The sequence below is a fragment of the Tasmannia lanceolata genome, unplaced genomic scaffold (genome assembly GCF_043159265.1).
Source record: "Tasmannia lanceolata isolate RefF3 unplaced genomic scaffold, GAP_Taslan_0.1 ptg000004l, whole genome shotgun sequence".
Taxonomy (NCBI): Eukaryota; Viridiplantae; Streptophyta; class Magnoliopsida; order Canellales; family Winteraceae; genus Tasmannia; species Tasmannia lanceolata.
The window spans coordinates 4714181-4727619 of NW_027518681.1; the positions used below are offsets into that span (position 1 = coordinate 4714181).

Consider the following 13439-nt stretch of genomic DNA (forward strand, 5'->3'; position numbering starts at 1 on the left):
TACATTTTATGAAATTGAAGATTTGAGAACTTGAGCTCTTCGTTCTGGTATTTGATTGATCATTTCATCCCATTTCTAGTTGAGTCAATGTTAAAGAAGATTTTATGTTTTCTCGTGATAGATTTTAAGAAATTGAAGATTTGAGAACTTGAACTCTTCGTTATGGTATTTAATTGATCATTTCATCCCATTTCTAGTTGATTTCTGTTGATACAGTACATGAAATCGAAGATTTTAGAACTTGGTCTTCTTTTGATAATTGGTTGTCCGGTTGATCATCCCATTCCATTTCTAGTTGATTTCTTCAAAAATCCCTGTAAAAAGTATAAAAGATTAATAACACCATCTCCAACAGCTTAAGCTTTTGGAGTAATTGGTTGTTTGACATGGTATCAGAGTAAAGGTCCCTGTTTCAAACCTCCTTGATATTAAAATCCACATGTAATGGCTAACCCAAAAAGAGGGGCCTCATGTGCCACGTGTAAGTCAACCCTAAAAAAGAGGGGCCATACATGAGGGGGAGTGTTAAAGTATAAAAGATTAAATAACCCCATCTCCAACAGCTTAAGCTTTTGGAGTAATTGGTCGTTTGACAATCTCCATCATGATGTAATCTAGCCCAAAATCCGACAATCTGATTTTGGTATCAGAGCAAGTAATAATCCATGGTTTTCACGAAAGTAGTGATTTTGGTAGTTTCAAAGTTTCAAGATAGCTAGGAATAGGTAAGTTCCTCATAATGTTGCAGATCAAGAAGAATATAGAGATGAAGATAAACAAGGTAGAACCGAACAATTTCCTTAGATTTGCAGGGGTTGGAGCATGTGGTGCTTCTAGGTTTTGATAAAAATGGTTGTACTCATTCGTCTCAGGGCGAGGCAGTATGAAAGTGCTCTAAGATGGTTAAGAGGTTTATGGTACTTGAAGGTTAGACCTCAGCTTGTGACTATCAAGTTTTTTTGAGAGCATCATTTTTTTGCAATTGTTGCCTCCACGCACTACCACCTACCCACAGGTAGCAACCATGAAAATGCACAGGAGGGTGGCCCTCTAACGAACAAAGGAGAATAGAGACTTCAACTGGTACGTTGACCAGAAAACACACACACACACACACACAAGGAGGCTCTCTTATTACCATCCATCACCACCCACTTAGGAAGGCATCTCATCCAAGACCTGCCCCCAAATATTTCGCTACCATGGTGTCCATTATCTACAGACAGAAAAAAGGAAGAGAGCAGAGCAGAAGCCTCAACTGGTAACCAGACCACAAAAACACACAAGAAGGTGGCCATCTTATTACCATCCATTTCCACCCACCTGGGAAGGCATCTCATCCAAGACCAGGCCCTCAAATATTTTCTACCATGATGTCCATAATTTACAAATAAAACAAAGGCAGTAAGGAAAACAGAGATCCCAACAGCTGCCAGTTGCCTTAAGTTTAATTAGAGTACAGAAATCGATGCCACTAAGTCTGATTAAAATGTAGAAAAGAAATACTATACCTTTTGTGAGGTACTAAAAAGGTGAAACACACAAGTTTATAATAGCAACCTCTCATTTGAACATATCTGCATCTCACTAGGTATCATCAAATAGTGTTTCATCTGTTTGTATCAACAAATATTATCCGCATGTAGCGAGCAGCAATACATACATGTTCGATTTCTATTTCACATACTACAATACATAGATTTTAACAGAATTGATTTTATTTTTTTTTGGAAAGGTAATTTAAACAGAATTGATTAATAATATAAATGTATATATATCATAAGAAAGAACGAACGATGCATCCAAAAAATGCAACAGAAATGCTAGTGACATTCGATATGAGCAATAGTAAACAAACCCGAGACATCTCTCCGGAATCAACATCGCTAGTTATATGTACATCTCTGCATTCAATGTCATCACATTGGGCATCTCTCTGAAGAAAATCTAAGTTATTTTCTCTGCCCACGCGAAATTGTCTCATTTTTTCATGCAATTCATCAAGCGAAGATTTGATTTCAGCTTTTTCTCCCTCCAGTAAATTCATGACTTCACATCTGTGCTGAGTATGAAAATTATGTAAATTTGATAACTTGTTCTTCATCAGGTCATCTGAAAGAACCTGCATTTGAAATAAATAAGACATAAAACAATGAAAATTTTGCAAATCCAAAACAAATACCCATTGCTAACTCCTTTAAGGAATTGAAATTCTTACACGCTTTTCTTCCAATAACCGAACTCTTTTCCTTAAATGTTCTTCAATTTCCAATCCCTATACAGTGAAATGAAACCTTATGCGTTACTTAATTTGACTAAGAGGAAGCAGCTTTGCAATTCAAATAAATTTAGAGCTTATATTCACACATGATTAAATTCATACCACCCGTAATTTTTTCTGAAGATTGTCAATGGAGTATCTGGATGTTTCCAGTTCTTTTTCTAAAGAGGCCTGTGGGAGAAAACATCCTCCAAGCTGTCAATTAAATATAGAAGGTTCCAAGCAAATGTTTCAAGAACATGGAGTATGCAATGAAAGAATCAACCATAATTTTACATGGGAAGATAGCCTAGGCAGTAGTACAATTCAACCCCCTAAATGCATTTAGTAACACATGAATCTCATTTAAAAAAGTAACTTCATTTCTTGCAAATAACAAGGTTGTTCCAGACAAGGAAATTGACGAAATTCAATCAAGCGAACATTATCCACTGTACACCTAAAAGATGTAGACATTGTCAATTTTAACCTGTAATTTTCTTCCTCCTCTAAGTCTCTGGCCTTCTCTAATATGATTGGCTCCCTTCTCTCCAGCATGACGGAATCATTTTCTAAGGATCCTCTGTCCTATAGTGGATAAGCACTTACCATGACTGAAAATAGACTTGCTATGAATCTTTCTTTTTTTTTGAATGGTAGACTTGCTATGAATCTTTACACACTAGATGACATGTATGAGGCTCAAGTGCACATTTGGTCCTCCACCAGGTGAGTTGTTAGTGAAATCTCCTCCATAGAGATGGAAGAGGGTTCTAGAACAACCTCTAATGCTTCTTCACCTTCCTTAAAAATAGAAAAAGACAATTTGTCCCTCAGCTAACCTATTTGCCAAAGATTCATTACTATTTTACTGACCTGGATTCGTATTCTTGGCAGACTGGAGTAAGGGATTACTATGAGGCCCATTACAATTATCTGCATTGGAGAAAGGCATCAACTTGTTTCAGTGCTCACCGGAGCTCCAATGTTGCAAGAGTCATCAAAGTATGTGTGGATGCCTAACCCTACCGAGAAGGCAGTAATTGAGTCAAAGCCCCATCTGACGTGCAGAGTGTGGTATAGAAGCAATCAGCGCCAAAGGCCTCTGATGGAACCATGCCAAAGATTCAGAATATTATATGAAATACCCCGAACGTCCCAAACGTGGGAACGTTTTGGGCGAGAGGATATTTTTGTCCTCGAATATTAAATTATAAAATAATTAAATAAAAATTAGAAATAGTTAGTTTCCTAATTAGAATGAGTTAGGGTTTCCAAAAGCCTATTCAATTAGGAATCTTAAAAGCAAGAGTCTATAATAAACCCCTAAGGGTATTTTGGAACTTTAAACCCTAAAGAGAAATTGTGTGGAGCTTTGGGAGAGGAGAACGAAGAAAAGCTTGGAAATCCATCTCCTAAAGAGGTGACCCTACGCACTAATTTAAAGACCTTATTCGTGGGAGACAAATCAAACAAGTACCACACGTGAGTAGACTTGTTCTACCACAGTTATTCTACTTATTGAATATGATTCATTATGCAAAGTTTATGCATGTTTTGATTGATATTGACTGTGTTAGTGTACACGAGAGTCAATCGTCATAGTATGGTGTTGACTCCTAGTTCGGATCTACCATATGCACGTATGTGCCAGTTAGACTTGATAGTCACAGTTTTTGCATCAGGGTGTTGTCCAAGTGAGGATGCAACAGTAATGTCTGTTGAGACAAAGTGTTAGGCTTGGTTACTAGTGTACGAGACTTTTTCTAGACCGTCGAAGTAAAGTCACTGATCAAGCCGCAGTATCACCTTTCGCGGTATTTTCGAGGGTGAAAACCCGTACGAGATCGTTGGGATTCAGCTTCCTACGAGTTAGTAGGCAGATTCCTTTGGCTACGTAGTCTAGCAATACTAGTCTCACTACACTAGGCATTCAAGCACAGTTACAAGATACAGTTCCAGACTTCTAGTTACAGTTATGCATGTTTATGCCAGTTATACAGTTTGCTAGCTAGATTGCTATGCCAGTTACAGATTTACATATATTGCCAATGATTCTGTTTTTATTAATTGGTATTATAATTTTAGTGTAGACATGTTTATTTCACTGGGCATTAGCTCATTCCACGCATTCTATGTTACAGGTGGAGAACAAAAAATGCTTGATTTCGCGGGCTTGGGAGTGAGCTAGGGTGACAGCTTAGGATTTATTATTTTTTATTATTCAGACAGTAGCTTTAGTCGGAATGAACAATTAGTTATTTAATTTTGGTTTTAATTGATGTAGTCCGATGGACAAGAGATTTTAGTTTCCGCATTGATTAATCTGACAGTCAATGATAGTTAGTAATTAGTTATTTGTTTTAGTGGCTCTGTTTATTTGCATGGTTCCAGTGTGAATGCCTTACATATTCGTGATTGATGAATATGTGGCGCTGTTATGTGCCTAGACCGGAACTCGATTTGGGGCGTGACATTACATTCCTGGATCTAATATAGGGGAATGAAAGCTCCACGATGAGCTCTCCCAGAGAGTTATTTCACTGTCATCTCTCCTAAGAATAAAGATTTTCTAGCAAGAAATCTATGCATGAGGTCGAAAATCAAGGAGTTTGCTGGAGCAAACATGACAGAGGTGTGTCGAAGGTAATCTGTTGATCCATTGACCACAAGAAATATAACAAAGGTGTCTTTACCTCTCTTGTTAATGCAGCTGAATATTAAAATTTAAAAGCCCACCAATAGCTGCTATTACAGTCAGGCTTTCCAGTTTTTTGTAAAGAACCAGGGATCTTTCCAGTTTTTTTTTTTTTTGAATGGCAATCTTTCCAGTTTTTTATAACTAAAAATTAGAAAAAAGGCATGCATCAGGTCTAGATTAAAAGCTACTAAGCACGCGACCTTTCGGCGACATCAAAGATGAATACTGTAATGGCTCAGCAAGCAATGAAACTGGTGTGGATTGGTGGGTGGGCATACTTACACCTATTTACAGCTTCGGTGGGGCTTCAATGGCCCAAACAATACAATGGGCGCCCAGGTCCAACAGTCCAGAGAAATATCTATCAGGGTTTTAGACCACATTATGATGATCGACTCCTCTTCAAGAACTTGGGTAATGCTGATAAGAGTTAGATACCTTATATTTATGTTTAAGTAGAAAGGCCCTCTCCAAGAACTAGTGTAATGCTGCCAAGAATTAGATAGTATATTTCAGTTATAGTGAAGTTCTGTGTAATTCCTTCATCTAGGATGGCCCTAATGGCATTGGATGTAATTATTAATATAAGGCCCATCACGATGGCCCTTATGTTTAAGTAGAATGGCCCTCTCCAAGAACCTTAGAAGCACGAAGCAGATGTGGGTTCGGGTGTGGGGGCAGCGGCAGCGGCAGGGAAGCATGGGGTCTAGAGGAGTATGGTTGGGAGCTCCATGGGAGCATTTATGTAATATTTTCTGTCTTTCAAAATTAAAGTACATCAAAAATAGTAATTTCTAACCATTATATATATATATATATATATATATATATATATATATATATATATATAGAGAGAGAGAGAGAGAGAGGAACGTGTTCCTGAGCCATAGCTCAGATAAGCTTATCTGAGCTATAGCAAACACATGTGGCCCCACATTCATTTGGAAGGCCCTTCCATGGATAGGGTGTATACCAAAAATTTAAGTACATCAAAAAGTTGTAATTTCTAACCATCTTCATTTCCATGCCCTCTTTCCGAGTGCCTTCTGAATACGACTTTGTGCTTGCTCCAATGAAGTACTTTGAAGAGTTGGAGGAGGTTGATACAAGGAAGTTGGTGATTATGGGACTGATGGAGTAATAGAAGCATGTGGTGTAGAGGGAACGGCATCATCAATAGGGTTTGACAAGCTCCTTGGTTGTTCCTTAGGAGCACTAAATCGCGGTTCGGGGCGGAAGCAGCACCCATGAGGCATGATTCCTTCTTCTAAGCCAAGAACTAGTGTAATTCTGCCAAGTGTTGGTTTATATTCGCGGCCGTGCCTCCTTCCTTTTTTTCATGTGCACGCCCAAAAATGGAGAGAGAGAGAGAGAGAGGCAGATAAGAGAAGAAAAAGATAAGAGAAGAGAAAAGAAAAGAAAAGAAAGAAAGAAAAGGAAAAGAAGAAGGATTGATCTCCAACCCTAAAATCGCATTCGAGTAAGTGCCTAAAATTTTCAACTTTGTGTTTTTACTTGTGATCGATGTGCGATTGATCTTGTTTGCCTAAAGCTCTTTCGAATTAGGGTTTTAGGTTGCTTTCTTTCGAATTTGGGTTTCAATCGATGTTCTTGTACAAATAAAGATTCATGTTCTTGAGTTTCTATGTGAAAAAGATTTCTTTTCTCAAAAGCCATCTATGCTATGTTATGTAAAATATGTACAAAATATTTTTCTTGTGTAAAATCAACCATGCGTGTGGTCATTTGAATCTTAAAGGACTGTTTTTGCGAAATCATCCATGCATGTAGTTTAATCAAGACATAAGTGGATATTTTTCACTAAGCATGAGTATATGAGTTTTATCATAAAGAAAATCTGTTTCTTGAAACCAGATTCTATATGTATTTAATAAAGGTATTATATGTACTGTTTTTCCAAGATTTACATCATGCACATGCTATATAATCAATCACTAGATGATTGTTTTCTTGAAAAGAGTTGTGTATTCATGTAGTTTATTAGCCCTAGGCGGCTGTTTTTCATGGAAATCAGCACATACTGATGATCTATTTCATGAATAAAATCTGTTTTCGAAAATCAGATTTGTGTACATATAATATATATGCTATAGACCAACTGTTTTCACAAAATCAGCACTATTCGTGTGAATTATAGGAACTAGGATGATGTTTCTTGCGAAATCCATTCATATATGTGAAATATAAATGATAAGCCACTGTTTTAAACAAAAACAGCCCATGCATGTGATCTTTTGGCCACCAATGAATGTGTTTTTCCGAAAATCAGTACCTTAGATGTAATCTTTATGATATATATAATATTAGGGGTGCAAGTTTGGCCCTGTCCGCCCTGACCCGCCCTGAGCCCGAACAGGGTCAGGGCTGGATTTTCTAACCCTGAGGGCGGGTCAGGGTTCATTTTTTTAGACCCTGACTCAGGTCGGGCAGGTTTTGGGTTAATGCCTTGGGTACCGTGACCCGGCCCGACCCTGAGTTTTCTATTATAGAATTGAACCATCTGTGCATGTTTCTTTTGCTAATGTTTTCTATTATCTTGGATTGATGTTTCTTTAGATTATTATTATTAATTGTCTCTGTTGCCCGTCATGTTGTTGAATGCATATTGTCTTATTTTGTTCCCTTTCTCTGTTTAATGATCATTTTGTTCCATATGATAAGTTGTTGCTTTATTTTTTGGCACTCTTAACAGGTATTTGCACTAGGGTCAATTAGGGCCGGCCCGGCCCGGTCCTGCCCAATCAGGGCCAATCAGGGCCAGCACAATACCCTGTAGGGTGGGTAATGGGTTGAGGTTTTCCGGCCTTGACTCAAGGTCAGGGCGGGTCAGGGCCAAGATAATGGGATCCAGGGTTGGGCTAGGGTTTTGAAAAACCCGACCCAACCCGAACCTGTTGCAGCCCTATTAATAATATGGTTGAAGATAAATCAGTTTATATGTGTGAAATTTAAGCCATAAAACAACTGTTTTGTAGAAATCAGTCCATGCGTGTAACATGGATGGACTAGGCAATTTGTTTTCTAGAAAATCTAGCCTTTAGAAAGATAGATAAAGATTAGATTTGCTATTTCTTCCAACAATAACATTTGGTGCGTCTTGGATAGTGTGAGATGATGTTTTAATCAAGTCGGATTATGCAGAAAGACTCTTTGCATTTTAGTTATATGTATGAATGAGGAGTCATCTTAGAAGTAATCCTTATGTAATCCTAAAAGTATATAACGAAAAGAGAACGAATAGAAACTTGAAGATAATAATAAATCCTAAATAACTTAGATGGAACGATGGTGTTGAGGTAGCCTAAATAACACCATGGCTATGTAATAATTAAAGGTTGATTCCCATGATTGATATTTAGAGACTTTCATCTCTTTTCGCATTCAAAACACCAAGGCAAGTGATAGCTTACTCTTACAATAATGGTTTCTGTTAATATGTGGCATCCAACGGTTGGATTGGGTTAGGATCTCACTGTTGGATCATCTTGGAGATAGATTGGGCAATTTGGTTAGAAGGGGTAACTTAGCAAGATTAGGCAACTGGATTGGATTAGTAATTAGGTTAGATTAGAATATTCTACACTTATCTCTTTCCAGTTGCCTTGATTTATTTCTATGTTTATCATGTAGCTGCTCTATATAAGCACATCCTCTTGTTAATGAAAATCATCCAAGAATTAGTGAAATCTAAAATTTGTCAGTTTGAATAAAAGTTTTGATATTACAGCATGGTTTCATTATAATAATGATGTTTGTGCCTCCTGTTTAGACATATTCTTATAGAACCGTTAAATATATTGATTGATATTCTATCTCAAAACCAAGAATATTCTTATAGTACGGCTAAGAATGTTGGGCCACCAAGAAGCACCATGTGCATAAGATGAGTGTAGCAGAGATGCGAATGCTTAGATGGATGTGTTACCACACAAGTTTAGATCGAATTAAAAATCACATCCGTAAAAAGGTGGGGGTGGCACCAATTGAGGAGAAGATGAGAGAGCACCACTTAAGATGGTTTGGGCATATCCAAATGTAGGCCTTTGGATGCTCCAGTGAGAAGAAGTGACTTGTGTCAAGTAGAAACAGTGAGGAAAGACTTGAGGGCTAGGAACACATAGCAGAGAACATGACCTTGGATAGGAGAGAGTGGAAGAAAATGATCCATGTAGACGAACCCAACTAGTGTCAGGATTAGACTTAGTCAATTTGAGCCAGGTAGATCCTTTCACCTTCTTCATGAAATTTTCTAGAGGATTCATTAGCCGACCCCAACTAGTTTGAGACAAAGGCTTGGTTGAGTTGATTTGTAGTATTCTATCTCAAATAACTGTTGAAAATACCATGTGGAAAATGTATGGCTAACCATTGACCGGTGCAAATTAATTCCTCTCATGACAAAAAGAGAAGAGGTAGGTATGATTTACATTACATGTTGTGTGCATAGCACTTAGGAACGGGGGGAGGCAAAGGGGCCAACCTTGGACGAGATGTCAAAAGCCAAGCCCGAGAAGAGCGTGACATTGGGTTGGCAATACATATTGCCAAGGAAAAATCCCGAAGCAGATGGGCAGATAACTGTGATCCTGATGAAAAATCCTAAAGAGAGCCCTACCCATAGGCAAGTCGTAGGGGCTCCCTTGTGGTAAAAGTTGACAGCCGGTATAATGAACTGGAAAAGAAATTGAGAAAAAGAAAAGGGGTGTGAAATGACGTATGACCTTGGGGGTAGCCGCCTCACGACATTTGTTGCACACACATATATGCACGTGGATGAGGCTAGGGATGCAACTCGGGCGGGTCGGGTTCGGGTTGAGGCCAACCCGACCCTCAACCCGAACCCGAACCCGACCCAAACAACCCTTTTTGCCAACCCGAACCCGACCCAACCCGAGATTTTAAGCTAAAAACTTAAAAAATTATTAAAAATTTCGGGTTGAACTCGAGTCGGGTTGCCCAAGCCCTCAACCCGAACCCGAACCCGAACCAGAACTCAACCCGGGTTGAGAAAATCCAACCCGAACCCGACTTGAACTCAACCCAACCCGAGTTTTTTCCCGGTTGAACCCACCGGGTTCGGGTTGAGCCCGCCCGAGTTGCACCCCTAGATGAGGCATTCTCTTTTACATTGTTCAGTCATATTACTGTTCTCATCTTTCTATATATTACTGTCTTGAAATGCTAGTTCATGATTCATAAGAATTTCTATTGTAAATTCAATCTCTTATTGTTTACTCTAATTTTGTGAGCTGCTAGATGAGCTTGCTCTAACTCTGTTTCCCCTACAGATTTTGTAGGAGAGGAAGAATGAGCTTTCGCAAATGAAGAAACATAATAAAGCAGCAAAGGATGGGAAAAGTTCGTAGAGTTTTGAGGAATGACGAGTTCGTCGTACCCCAAAGTAGTAGTTGATTTCTTTGTTTCAAGAACTTTGGGCAATCAACCTTTATTTTATTTTATTTTATTTCAGTTGTTTTATTTCAGTTGTTGGCCAAATTATTTGATGACATTAAAAAAATTAGTTAAAGTTTTAATTTTAAAGGAATGGACTTGATTCGAAATCAATTTTATTTGAGTTTTTGAATATATGTTAGTTATTTTTGTCTTTTATCTTGTGGTAGCGATTCAGACTTTTGGATACCAAAAAAAAAAAAATGTGTCCAAAAATCTGGGTCGTTACAAAGACTCACAACTCCTTATATTAAAAAGTCCATGTGTAAGGCCAACCCCCCAAATAAGAGGGCCACACGTGAGGGGGAGTGTTGAAGTATAAATGATTAAATGACACCAATTCTAACAGCTTAAGCTTTTGTAGTCATTGGTTGTTTCACAGATAGTTTATATTTGAGTTATGCTGAAGTTCGGTGTAATTGTTTTATCTAAGATGGCACTAATGGCATTAGTTGTAGTTATTACGAAGGACCTGACCTTTCGTCAACATCAAAGAAAATACTCTAATGGATTACAATGCAATGAAACTGATCTCAATTGATACGCATCCCTACACCCATTTATGGTTCCAACGGGACATCAATGGGCCAGTATATGGGGCCAGGGGCCGAGTTCCATCAATACAGGGTACAATTTTATCATGGTTTTAGTCCAAGTACTATGATCACTGCCTCCTCTCCAAGAACTTGGGTAATGATGTTAATAGTTAGTTTCCATTTGAGTTATATTGAAGTTCGGTGTAATTGTTTTATGAGCAGACTTAATAAGATAGAGCTCATCTAGGATGGCCTAATGGTACTAGTTGGAACTTTTTTTTTTTTTGAATGGTATTAGTTGTAACTATTACAGCTTAATATTCAACTTATTATTTTTTTTAAAGCACAAAGTTGTGTGGTTGGGTTCAACCTACACAAAATTATTGTTACCATCACCATTATTATTGTTGTTGTTTTGGTCCTCCCCTCCGCTATGGCGCTATAGGATTAGTACAATCTTTTGATTCTCTCGTCTCTTAACCATTGATTTATTAGTTTCTCCACTGTAGGATTTGTTGCACCTGGAATTTTGGTAACAAATCTTAATTTCATCCTTTAAAGAAATCCTAAATTTCAAAAACCTAATCCCACTACCACCATTTGAATATCCCGTATTTTCATTTGGAAACCCTAGATCCTATTCCTCATCTTTGTCAACCCAAAAACCAGTTCTCCACTTGCAAATCCTAAAACTCAACTTGTGCACAGACTAATATTACGTATGCAATGAATCATGTCAGTTTATGCACACGTCACTAAAAGAATCATCAGGTGTCAAGAGTAAAACAATCAGATACTAATCGAAGACGAACAATCCGATCCAAAGCTCGCAAAATCGAGGACCAATAACAGCTGTAACTTTTATATTGTTGGAACTGAATTACTGCTGTATTTTTTTTATTTGAAGACCGGTTTGTATTTCCAAGGACAAATACAATACCAAGAGTCCTAAAATGTCAGAAAGTATTGTTTGTCCAATAATTTTTGAACAACTAACTCCACATTTTCAACAAAACCATTACATTCACTAACATTTGTATAGATAATAGTAAATTCACGTACAAAAATAGATAAACGAAGACCCGTCCTAGCTTGATTACAGTCATAGGTTAGTTCTCCAAAGCCTAGGAACAATCAAGTAAGAAGAATCTTCAATCCTAGAAGCCTGTCCTCCAAAACCCTAAAAGAAAACAGCAAAAAACTCAAAAATAGTAACTCTTCTTCTCATTCAGCTCATAAACTGCCCCAGAAGTGGGCTTACATTGGTATTTAAACTTAACACCCAATGGACCTCACCTACTTAAGAGAAAATCAAAAGACATGGGCTCAATCATATAACTAACTTAACTTAGAATTATATGATATAAAAGAAAGTGGGTCCTATCACTTATCTAAACAACTTAACATAAAACCCAATGAAACAAAAGAGCATGCCCCAATTTCGCAGGAAGCTGAATTCCCCTTCCCTCTTTTGAGAGTTAATCTTTTGCACTGCATCAGTATCTCAAAATGAACCTTGACTCATGCTCTATTATATAGACCAGGTCAAAAAGAAAGAAGTGAAATTGATTAGATCCTCATATGCAGACTGGGCAAGAGATCATGAAACTAGAAGTTCAATTATTCGGGACTGGTATATTGAATGATCACTTGGTTTCATGGAGCAGTAAGAAGTAGCGCATTTTTGCAGGGTCTTGTGCAAAAACATATTATAGTCATCGCATCTACTACAGCAGAGATGAACTGGTTAAGGCACATCAAGAGATACGTATGCTCGCAAGAGGAAGGTTTTAAATTTCGGTTTCGGTTTCTGTCATCAGCGAAACGGAAACATTTTGGTTCTAAATTTCGGTCGAAATCTTGTAAAACCATGGACAGATTTTGGTACGAAATCTAGGTAAGATTCTTCACCACTGGTTTTTTTTATTTTTTATCTTTTTTATAGAAATATCTTAAAAGAATCCCATTATTCTTCTCTTTTCTGCGAGTGGATTTGATTTTTGTCAAGGTTTCTGTCGAAATGTCAAATGTTGGCATTTCGACACTAACTTTGCTTTTTTATGTGAAAAGTTGCATGTTTCGCATATTTCGACCGAATCAGTAACAAAATTCCGAAATTTAGGGCGAAATCTGGTATTTTTTCGAATCCAAGTAGATTTTGTTGCGATAGCAGCCGAAATCGAAATATTTCAACAGAAATTTAAAAACATGCTCAAGAGGAAATGTAAAGTTGCACTGCAATGATCAAAGTGCAAATAAACTATCACAAAATCCAGTGATTCATACCAGAACAAAACAAAGCAAAATTGACTTCTACTTTGTCAAAGAGAGAATAAAAAGGAGTAAGATAGATCCATTTTTTGTTCCAAGTAAAGACCAGGTAGCAGATATTTTCACTAAAAGGTCACAAGTGATCTTCATATTCATCTATCTGACAAGCTGGAAATGTTCATAGACATAGTACAACTTG

General features: G+C 37.6%; 1 protein-coding gene across 4 annotated transcripts in view; it reads right to left on the reverse strand.

Moving 5' to 3' along the window:
* Nucleotides 1-13439, reverse strand: part of MEE13 (myosin heavy chain-like protein) — a 50716-nt gene that overhangs the window by 15652 nt on the left and 21625 nt on the right. For 3 of the 4 annotated variants that reach the window (XM_077377719.1, XM_077377721.1, XM_077377718.1), the window contains 3 exons: nt 2384-2476; nt 2219-2275; nt 1859-2122 (listed from right to left, as the gene is read on the reverse strand). In XM_077377719.1, the coding sequence (XP_077233834.1) occupies nt 1859-2122; nt 2219-2275; nt 2384-2476 (414 nt within the window). The remainder of the gene's footprint in view (nt 1-1858; nt 2123-2218; nt 2276-2383; nt 2477-13439) is intronic. The other variant, XM_077377720.1, reaches the window with a different exon arrangement.